Source organism: Orycteropus afer, unplaced genomic scaffold (genome assembly GCF_000298275.1).
Source record: "Orycteropus afer afer isolate SDZICR_OR568_19922 unplaced genomic scaffold, OryAfe1.0 scaffold00042, whole genome shotgun sequence".
NCBI lineage: Eukaryota > Metazoa > Chordata > Mammalia > Tubulidentata > Orycteropodidae > Orycteropus > Orycteropus afer.
Window position 1 is genome coordinate 8,690,263 of NW_006921629.1, and position 11,666 is coordinate 8,701,928.

General features: G+C 38.8%; 1 protein-coding gene across 1 annotated transcript in view; it reads left to right on the forward strand.

The window, feature by feature from the left end:
• The first annotated feature begins 2,720 nt into the window (after window positions 1-2,720).
• GOSR1 (golgi SNAP receptor complex member 1) overlaps window positions 2,721-11,666 on the forward strand; it is an 81,553-nt gene continuing 72,607 nt past the window's right edge. Inside the window, exons 1-4 of the mRNA XM_007937420.1 lie at window positions 2,721-2,751; window positions 5,808-5,922; window positions 10,217-10,304; window positions 10,867-10,974. Of these exons, the coding sequence (XP_007935611.1) occupies window positions 2,721-2,751; window positions 5,808-5,922; window positions 10,217-10,304; window positions 10,867-10,974 (342 nt within the window). The remainder of the gene's footprint in view (window positions 2,752-5,807; window positions 5,923-10,216; window positions 10,305-10,866; window positions 10,975-11,666) is intronic.

Sequence of the window (11,666 nt, forward strand, 5' to 3'; positions counted from 1 at the left end):
AAAAGTGAACAATAACACCCATAAGAAACATAACTCCTCAGAACATTCAACTATATGAGACCAAAAAGGGCAGCATTTTCAAAAAAAAACAAAAGTTCAGAAGGCAGGAAAGAAGGAGAAATGGAAACAGGGAACCCGGAAGGAAGTAGGAAAAGTGCAGTTACATTGAGGGGATTGCGTCTAATGTTATGAGAGAATATTTATATAAATTGTTGAATAGGAAATAAATGTGCTCTGTAAACTTACACCCAAACCACAATAAAATGTTTTTAAAAAAAATTTCAATGAGCAATTACAAACAAATGGGGGGGGGAAAAAAAAGTCTCAGCAAAGAAATAACAGCCAGTAACAGCAGAGCCAGATGTAAAGTTTAGATCTCAAAAATACAGTAATTGAAATGAAAACCTCAGTGGATGGGCTTAAGTGCAGAATGGAGGTGGAGGGGTCAGAGGAAAGAGTCAATGTGAAGATAAAGCAGTAACAATTACCCGATCTGAACAAGAGAGAGACTGAAAGAAAAAAAAAAAAAGAGCAGACCCTCAAGGATTTATGAAACAACATGTAACAAAAGATCTATCACTCATGTCATCAGAGTTTCAGAAGGAGAGGAAAAAGCATATAGGATAGAAATGAGTATTCAAAGAAATAATGGCTAAAAATGTCCCAACTTTGGTAAATGACAGAAACCTAAGAGTCAAGAAGCCGAGCAAACCCCAAACAGGATAAATTCAGAAAATCTACTCAAAGACACACCATAATCTGAAAAGCTATAGTGGTACAACAGGTCAAATAACAATTCATGAGAATCCATAGAGGCCAGAAGGAAATGAATGACACAAAGTTTTTCAAGAACTGACAACCCTATCTGTATCTGACAAAAATACATCTTTTAGGATTGGGGGGGGGATGGTGGTCAAGACATTTTCAGACAAAGAAACATGAATAGAATTTATCACCAGCTGACCTACTCTAAAAGAATGGCTAAAAGGGGGTTCTTGAAACAAAATAATAAAATAAGGAATTCTGGACTATCAGGAAGGAGAAAAGAACAGTGGGATGAGTAAAAAAAATAGGCCATAAGGGTCACTCATGGTGAACAGGTTTCAAGGAGATTTCCTTCTCTTGAATTTTCTATATTATGTTTCATAGTTGAAGCAAAACTTGTAACATGGTCTAATGTGGTCTCAGTGAATGCAGAGGAAATAGTAAAACACAATTATAAATGGGAGTAGGTAAAGGGTGGCACAAATAGTTACTAGCCGAAAGGTTGGTGATTTGAACCTACCCAGAGGCACCTTGGAAGACAAGGCCTGGCAATATGCTTCAGAAAGAGCGCATCCTTGAAATCCCTGTGGAGCAGTTCCATTCTGCACACATGGGGTTGCCATGAGTCCCATTGACTAGACAGTAACTAACAACAAGACTTTGAAGGAGATAACGTTTTGATTCCACCACTTGTCTGTCAGTTTGTCATACTGTAGTGGTTTGTCTGTTGCTGTGATGCTGCAAGCTATGCCACCCCATATTTCAAATCCCAGCAGGGTCACCCATGGTGAACATGTTTCAAGCAGCTTCCAGACTAAGACCAGGAAGAAGGACCTGGCAATCCATTTCTGGGGGGAAAAAAAAATGGCCAGTGAAAAATCTTATGAATAGCAACAGGACATTGCCTGATACAGTGCCAGACAATGAGCCCCTCAACAATGGGCTCAAACACAGCAACAATTGTGAAGATGGCGCAGGACCAGGCGTTGTTTCATTCTGTTGTACACAGGGTCGCTGTAACTCAGAATCGACTGCATGGGATCTAACAACAGCAACAACAACGAAATTTCTATCAGGTGGCTGAAATAAAAGGTTGGAACCGTAACTACTGTTAAGACAGGAAATGTGGCCACGGGAGAAAAGCATATTTGCCAGAAATTGTGGATGACGGCGCACAGGCTGAGATAAGGATGAGGGGTTGGCCTTGGAGGGGAGGAGGAAGAGGCTTTGGCACTGAGAAGAGGAGTCTGGCTGAAATTCCACATTATGAGAGGAGGCCAGGGAAGTTGAAGGAGTTCGGTCTGAGGATAACTCTCCTCTCAGTCAAATAAGCACCATCTGAGAGAAGGAGATTAGCTAGGTTGAGGGTGATGATGGTTTGAGGTGCCAAGAGCGGATTGTGAGACCCAGAAAGAAGCTCTGGTAGCATCAGTTACTGTTGTTGTTATGTGCCGTGGAGTCGGACCGACTCATAGCGACAGGCGGTATCACTGTGGAAGCAGATTGCCCCATTCTCCTTCCTAGGAGCGGCTGTTGGGCTTAAACCGGCAGCCTTCTGATTAGCAGTTAAGTGCCTTAGCCACTATGCTACCAGAGCTCCCTAGACAGGGTATAGGAGCTATTTACAACATAAGGAGTAAGGGATCTTGGTGACCACTGATTCACAAAGAAGAGGGAGAGAAGGCAAGACAGCTCTCTCCTGCTTTCTGGTGGGGAATGAAAGAAAGGCAGGATCTGTTTAACAAACTCAAAAACTCAAGTTACTAATGCTAACGTTCTCAGCTCTTTACTCGTCAAAAGCCGTAAAAATAATTAATTAACCGCCAAGTGGCGGTATCTTTGGAGGCTCACATATCCCATCGGCCCTGGCGCCCAGGGCGGAAGCAGGCGTGGAAGTGGCTCTCTAGCGCCTGTCGCCTCTACTGTCCTATCCCGACTGACGTTGGACAACAAAAATGGCGGCAGGAACAAGCAATTACTGGGAAGGTGAGAATTAGGCCTCCGGGTGTCCCACCGTGGGGCTGAGGGGTTCAGCAAGAACGGGTCTTGGGGGAGGCAGCAAAGGAGAGAGCGGTACCTCTGGAGCGGCCGAGCTGAAGGGCGGGACTTGTCTGTGGGAGCCCAGGGGCCTGGGAGCTGAGGAGACTGGACATTCTGAAGCAGAGGGCTGGCCTGAGGCAGCGGCTCCTGACGCGGCCGAGTGAGCCGGACCGGAGACAAGGTTTGGGCAGAGTAGACAGAGAGGACAAAAAGGAAGAGGAGCCTGAGTCGCTGAAAGAGAACTAGGTTGAGGGAACAGCGGAACTTGGACGTAGGGGCTTGGGGTCCGAACTATGAGAGGAAACGGGTGTTGAGTAAGAAGGTCCCGAGCCGGTGAGACTGGAAGAGTCTGTGCCTTGGAGATAAAGTCTCTGTTGGAAAACAGAATAGGCAGAGAGAAGGGAGCTAGGAAAGGAGATTTGTCAGTCCAGTCCATCCGGAAAGTTGAGCGAATGTCGCCTATTGGGTCCCCTTGGCTGCTTCATGCGGGGACATCGAGGATTGAATGTCGAGTCGTGTTAGAAGGCAGAGGAAATAACTTTGCCCTAGCCTCTGCCCTGGAGTCTAGGATCGGATTTGTTCAAGAGAAAGTGGAGAGAACCAGTTTGATTTGACAAGTGCATTCGTGAACATATGGTCGGATAAAGTGGGCTCATGTAAGACTCGTTCCAGGGCAGGGATGATCAACAGAGGTCAGAAAAGTCTCCCCTTTTGTTTTCAACTCTCTCTCTGCGGTGCTGCAGCATTAAAACTGCTCTCCGAATCACTCTCCCCTTTTGACCCATTTCCTATTTCTCCCTAGTGAAGCCTTAGGAAAACACAAGTGTGTATGTGTATGTGTACAGACATACAAAAACATCAGTGTGCTTTAAAAAAAACAAACTATCAGCTACTTGGTCTAAGAAAAGTCTTATTGTTTCTGTACTTGCCTGTTAACATTTTCAAAATACTTTCACTTGATGCTTTACATTAGAGAAGATAATTATTAAAGTTATAGAGAAGCATCTTTATAATTAGTTTAAAAGATATATTAAAATGCCCTTTTGAAATGTGAGTTTTAGCTGGAAAACATTTTCAAATTGTAAAGAAGTGGCTACTGGTATCTTTGAAACTAGTCTTTGGTGGTGGTGTTAGATGCTGTTGAGTGGGCCCTGACTCATAGAGATCCTACTACAACAGAACAGAACACTGCCCTGTCCTGCGCCAATCTCAAAATAATTTGCTTTGCTTGAGCCCATTATGGCAGCCACTGTATCAATCTAATCTTTAGGATATGGTTTTTAAAGCACTATGTTGTATAAAAACAAAAACCAAACCCACTGCCATCGAGTTGACTCTGACTCAGAGACCCCCTCTGGGTTTCGGAGAGGGTAAATCTTTAAGGAAGTACATTGCCCAGTCTTGCTTCCACAGAGTGGCTGGTGGGTTTGAACCACCAACCTTCTGGTGTTAGGCACTGTGCTACCAAAGCTCCTTACTATGCTGTATAAAAACAAAAAAACCCACTCATTGACAGCCTACTCTGTGCCAGGTGCTTTCAGCCTATGATACTAATGCATAGAAAAACCCTGAAGGTATGGGTTTGAACGACAGAAAGCCAGAGTTCTTGCTGATCAATCTCAGTATGAATTGGCTGAGCTGAGATTTTGAACTGGGATTTGGTCTATGGGCAAATATGCTCCACTATGTTATTCTGCTTTCTACTTCTGATAAGTATATTGAAATAATGTTTTGTATTCCTTATTCTTGAAAGATGAGATCCTTCCTATATTCAGCCCTTTTTATTTTAACCAACACTTCACCATGAATGAGAGTAAGTGCATCTAGATGTGGGTTTCTAGACTGTGGCTTCTCTCACTCAGCCACTTAGAACTCAAACTACGGTATCAATTTCTCTGCTTTCTTCCCTTCTTAAAAATGTATGCTTTTATTTCCATCATATTCATATTTTATCTTATCAGTACCAGATTGTTTATTGTTAGTTTCATCCTCTCCAAATTTCTTTCAGTAAGCATATTGAAAGACAATTGTTTATCTTTGCCAATGATGTTTGCTTTTTCTTTATGTTCCATCAGTAAGTTATTCAACTATTAAGAAAATAATTTCATTAGTTTTATAAAACTTTGGAATATAATTAGCAAAATCCCTGTCAAAACAGTGATTTTTTTTTTTTTCTAAAGTTAGCTGGTAAGTTGATACAGTACTGGCCAGGCTGAAAACCATATTTAATTTCTTTGTGATTTGTACTTTCTTCTTTTTTCCTCTGAATTACAAAATTGTGGTTATTACAGGAGAAATAACTTTAGAAATGTTAGAACAGCATCTTGTGATTGTATAGCTGTCTTTGGAATAAAGTTGAAAATTTATATCTCCCACTGCTACCCCTCACCTCTCCATTCAAGTACTAATTTACTTTCTTGGCTAAGTATTTAAGGAACTTCGATGGTGTAATGGGCATTCAGCTCTAACCTAAAAGTCAGCAGTTTGAACCTACTACCTGATCCATGGGAAAAAGATAGGCAGTCTACTTCCAGAAAGATTTACAGCTTTGGAAACCCTATTGTACAATTCTATTCTGCTTTAAAATTTTGCTATGATTTGGAATCAACTCATTGGCAGTGGGTTTGGTTTGTGTATTTGGTTTCTTTCTTTTTAACACTTTTCTCTTTTGGGGAACTAGACCAATAATAGGAACTCTGGTGGTATAGTGGTTAAAGCACTTGGCTGCTAACCAAAAGGTCGGTGGTTTGAACCCACCACCCAGTTTGCAGAAAAAAGATGGGACAATCTGCTTTTAGGAAGATTTACAACATTGAACCCCAACAGCCTCGGAACCCCAATGGGGTCACTATAAGTCAGAATCAACTTGATGGCAGTGAGTTTTTTTGAGACCAATAATTGATCATTTTTGGAGTTTATTTTATTCAGAATAGTTTTGTGATTTACATGTCTGTTGATGGACTTTTTATGTCTAATTATTTCATTTTATACTTTTGCTGAAGATCTCAGGAAACAGGCTCGACAGTTGGAAAATGAACTTGACCTGAAACTAGTTTCCTTTAGTAAACTGTGCACAAGTTACAGTCACAGCAGTGCCCGAGATGGAAGACGCGACAGGTATAGGTACTACCAGATTCTGTCTCTTATGCCTTAAACTATATAATGTTATTAAAGCATTAAAAAATATATATATAACTTTTGTAACTTGGTCTGTTTAGTGAATTTTTTTATCATTATTAAAATGTTTCTTAATTCTTGAGATTAGCATTTATTAAGATCCTTAGCATTTATTTAGAATCCTTAAGCAAAAGTTGTGACAGTGTCAGCAGGATAATGCTAGGTGTTATCAGTGAGTTTGTATCAGAAATAAGAGATTCTAGTTCAGCCAGTATGAGGAAATGTGGTTTTGGCCACATTGTATTCCTTATATTTTCTAATTGCTAAATGGAAATGAGGAACTACCCAAATGCAAAGTATAAATATTGCTATTCTGATGTTTTAGACTGAATCTAAGACAGTCTGTATCCTCACTACAAATTAAAATCCAAACTGTTTATAATTTTGGTTCTTTTCTGAGAAACCAGTAGTATACTGTGTAGTAGTATACTATTATACTGAACATATGGAAAATGTGTTCTTATTTTTGAATAATCTGCACACTTTAGGCCATCTACTTGTTTCAGAAAATATTGCAAATATTTAAGACACTTGGAAAGGTATAAAGAATAATATAAGGAACTCCATGTAACTTTCTCCCATTTAAAAAAATAATCATTGCCAATTCATTTGAAGACCCTGTGTACCCCTCCCTGAAGATATAGCTGTTCTTCCCTCCCCATAATCACCATATATTTTTACTACATATTTTGTATTCCTAAATGATTCATAGGAGCTCTGGTAGCATAGTGCCTAAGGCATTTGACTGCTAACCAGAAGGCTGGGAGTTCAAACCCACCAGCCACTCCTTGGAAGGAAGGTTGGGCAATCTACTTCCGTAGTGATACCACCTCAGAAACCAAAGGAGGGGTGTCTATGAGTCATCCAACTCAAAGGCACATAACAGCAACAGATAATTCATAGTGTCCTGCTATAGCTATTTTATAACTTTTTTGTTCAACATTCTCTTTGAGATTCAGCTGTGGGTATCTTTAACTTTGATGTATTCATTTGCAGCATATAATATTACCTTACATGACTGTATCACAGTTTATTCTGTGGATGGACATTATTTCTAATTTTTTACTAATTAATAATAGTAATAATTTTAATAGCTGACACAGTGTTTATCATGTGTCAGGAACTAAGGTCTTTATATAGATACTGTTAGGAACATTTTTCACAGTGTTTCTATATATCTGGGAGGGAATTGCTGGTAGAAAGTATTTAGTTGTTATTGACTCTTTACTTTAGATACTTTTTCAAGGATTGGTGGTAGGTGAGGTATTTTTCAGCTGGTAATAGTAAAAACAACTGAATTTGGATTTGAACCTATGTCTTTCTATCTCCAGAGCCAATACTCTAAACCCTACTATGTTATGTATGTTATGTACTTTCCAGCATTTTGACTCTATAGTCAAGTGTTACTTCTTTTTAATAACAGGATAGTGGTTGTAAAGATAGCAGGGCCAACAAACTGACTCATGTGGCCTGAAAGTAAGTTAGTGGCATGTCAGGTAGATTTAATTACATTATGTTGCTTTAGTTTCATTTTTACTTAGCAAATAAAGAGAATGAAGAATTATTTTGTCTGTCAAATTTATTGTAAGATTGGAAAGAATTTTTCTTGAATTTAAGTCTCCCACTTGGCTATTGTCAGTTTTACAATATTAAAACTCTTGTTTGTTAGGAGATATTATTACATGCTGCTTTTTCTGTATCTTCTGTGCTTTATGCTTTCTGTGATTCCTTCAAAGGAAAAACTATCTTGAAAACGTTCCCTAAGAAATTCTAAAACAAATTGGGACTAATTTTGTTATTTTTGCTTAACTGTTCCTTAAAAGACTGAAGGCCATGAGGATTAATGTCCAGTCTTCAATCTAAAATGTTTTGTTTATTGCTAAGGTTGGAAGTACGTCATAATGAATAAACTGAACAACGGTCAAAATTTTTCTTCCTTTTTTTTTTTTTCCCCACTTTTTGTATTCCAAGAACATCAAGGTCCATGAATCATCACACACTTATAAAATGAATTAAATTGAGCTGCATCCTAGTATTGTGGAGAATGAGTTTTTGGCCATTTTTCTGGCCTCATATATTGTCCTTGGGATGTCTGGTGAATGTGGGAATGACTAGCATTAGAGAATGCCACTCAGTCATTCATTCAGCAATTATTAATTTAATGAGCACCTACCATGTTCACTATTGTAGGTGCTAGGCATATATCTGTGAATAAGACATGGCGTTTTACCTCCTTGTGGAGCTTATATTCTGTTGGCCTGTTGTTATTTTTCATGTGTTTGGTAGGAGAAAATTTGTAGTGGTAGTAGTAGTAGAAAGAGTTCTGGTGGCACAGTACCTAAGGCATTTGAGTGCTAACCAGAAAGTTGGCAATTCAAACCCACCAGCCACTCTGCAGAAGGAAGATGGGGCAGTCTATTTCTGTAAAGATTTACTGCTTCAGAAACCCAGCAGGGGTCAGTTTGAGTCAAAATTGATTCAGTGGCAGTGGGTAGTAGTAATACAACATTTTTGCCTGGCCATTCTGGGAGATAATCACAGAACCTTGGGTTGGTTCTGATTAAATACTAAAGAATAAATATTTTTATGGTATATTTTAGGGCAAATCAATTGGAATGTTTCAAAACAAAATAAGAATTTACACCTAATTAGAGCTCAAAATAAAAATTCTCCTTATTATCTTTCTGGTTATTATATTTCTTGGTACCACTGCAGAAGCTCTGGTGGTATATTGGTTAAAGCATTCTGCTGCTAACCAAAAGATCGGTAGTTCAAACCCACCAGCTGCTCCATGGAAGAACAATGAGGTAGTCTGCTTCCGTAAAGATTTACAGCCTTGGAAATGCTGTGGAGGCAGTTCTACCCTGTCCTATACGGTCTCTGAGTTGGAATCATCTCACTGGCAGTGGGTGGGTGTTACTGTTGCTGTGGGAATATATGTGGAGAAGAGAAATGGTGTAGCTAAGGTACTTTTTGATGTTGAACTGATTATTTCATCTACCACACCCAAGGATAATCAGATGGCAGGACAAAGTCTTCTGTAAGATTGCAGAACATAGTCATTGCCTGGACATTTAGCTGTGTCCTGTATTGTTGTTGTTGTTATGTGCCGTCGAGTCAAATCCGACTCATATAATGCAGTATAATGCCCTGAGCTGCTTATTTGATAATAGAGCTGCTCCTTTGATCATAAACAACAGTTTCCACCTGGGTACTGGGGAACCTGATGAAGGTTAGTGACTTTTCAGAAGGGGCAGAAGAAATCTTCAGGACATACAGTTTTAAAATTTGAATCTGTCAAAAGTAAATTTCACTTGTAAAAAATTAGATTTTTGACTATTCAGATGCTAAAAGATAGTTCAGCATATTTTTTGCAAAACAAAACTTGAGAAGATCACATAGTAAAATGGAAATGTTGAGGGCTGGTACTAAAATTTTCAAGCTGCACATGGCTATTTATATTAGAATTAAAGCCAGCTCCTGAGTATTCAGTAACTACATACTCAAACTATGGATCATTAAAACCTCAATTTTATTTCTTCTTGGTAAGAGTAAAGGAAAGAAGTGAGAACTTAATTTCATGTCTAAGGAACTCTGATTGCTTTGGAATAAAAAGAAAATTTCTTTGTCATTTACAAACTATGATCTAATACATAATCTGGATCCTCTTATATGCTGTACTTTATATTTCTACAGGAAGCTCTGGTAGCATAGTGCCTAAGGCACTTGACTGTTAACCAGGAGGCTGGCGGTTCAAACCCACCAGCCACTTCTTGGAAGGCAGGTTGGACAGTCTACTTCCATAGTGATACTGTCTCGGAATCCTAAGGAGGAGGGGTCGCTATGAGTTGGGTCGGACTTGATGGCACATAACAACAACAACAACATATTTATACAGTTTTATTTCATATCATTTATTCTTTTTAATTCAGCATTTAATTGGGCATCATTATAACTTGTTACTTTCTATCATTTGGGAAACAAACATTTTTAATTTCTTTAAGTTGCTAAGATCAGATGTATTTCTTGTAGCTTGTGAAAATCTTACATTCAGTTATGTTTTATACTGAATTTAATATTGTAGGACATGTGATTTGTAGGAAAACTTCTGTAAAAATTACAGAGAGAGAATGTTCTGTTTGACTTCTTCAAGAATAATTACCTTATTATTTTAAGTATCCTTTAAAGGAGTAAGATTAAGTAATGGATTCCCTTTAATTGAACTTCTCTTTAGTTCTGACACAACACCGCTTTTAAATGGATCAAGCCAAGACAGAATGTTTGAAACAATGGCAATTGAGATTGAACAGCTTTTGGCAAGAGTAAGTCCTTTTTGTTAAATGGCTATTCTGGTAATAACTGTGCTTGTTAGGCATGGCACTGGATTATATTAATATAGACACATTTATTAAAGTCACCCATTCATTTAAAGTATGTGCCTCTCCAGGCCATTTGATTTTTGATGACAGCCATTCCTAGGTCCTAAGGGTGTCATTTTAGCCTTTATATGATTTATTTGGGAGAAATGCTGAATCCTTACCTGAATCTGTCTGCTTGTTTTATTTTATTTTTTTTTCCCTGCAAGCAGAATAGGCAAATAATTTTCTTTTAGCTGTTAACTAGTGCTATATAGGGAGCTCTGGTGGCATAGTACCTAAGGCATTTGACTGCTAACCAGAAGGCTGGTGGTTCAAACCCACCAGCCACTCCTCAGAAGGAAGGTTGGGCAATCTACTTCCATAGTGATACTGCCTTGGAAACTCGAGGAGTTGCTATGAGTCAGATCCAACTCGACAGCAGTGACTTTGGTTTTTTTGGGTTTAGTGCTGTCTGAAATATTTTTATTGGCTTTGGCTTTCTTTCATTTTTTTTTTTTTTTTCCAGCTTACAGGAGTAAATGATAAAATGGCAGAATATACCAACAGTGCAGGTGTCCCCTCCTTGAATGCTGCACTGATGCATACATTACAGCGACATAGAGACATATTACAGGTAACGTATCACATTTGAGATTTTTACATTACCACAGAAGGGTTGGTTGTTTTTAGTTAGTTATGTAATTGTTTGCTTATTATCTTTCATTATCCTCATCCTTACAGTTGGGACAGAAATTACCTAGAGTTGGTTCCAATTTATAGCAAACCCACATGCAACAGAACAATGTACAACAGAACAAAATACTGACTGGTCATGTGCCAACCTCACAATCCTTGCTATACTTAAGCCCATTGTTGCAGCCACTGTGTCAGTCCATCTCATTGAGGGTCTTCCCCTTTATTACTGACCCTCCACTTTATTAAGTATGATACCCTTCTCCAGGGAATGGTCCCTTCTGACAACATGACCAAGGTAAGTGAGATAAAGTCTGACCGTTCTTACTTCTAAGGAGCACTCTGGCTGTACTTCTTCCAAGACAGATTTGTCATCTTCTGGCAGTCCATGGTATTTTTCAGTATTCTTTACAAATACCGTAATTCAAAGGCATCAGCTCTTCTTTGGTCATCCTTATTCATCGTCTAGCTTTCACATGCATATAAGGTGATTAAAAATACCAGGGTTTGGATTAGGCACACCTTAGTCTTCAAAATGATATCTTTGGTCTTCAGTACTTTAAAGAGGCCTTTTGCAGCAGATTTACCCAGTGCAATATGACATCTGATTTCTTGATTGCTGCTTCCATGGGT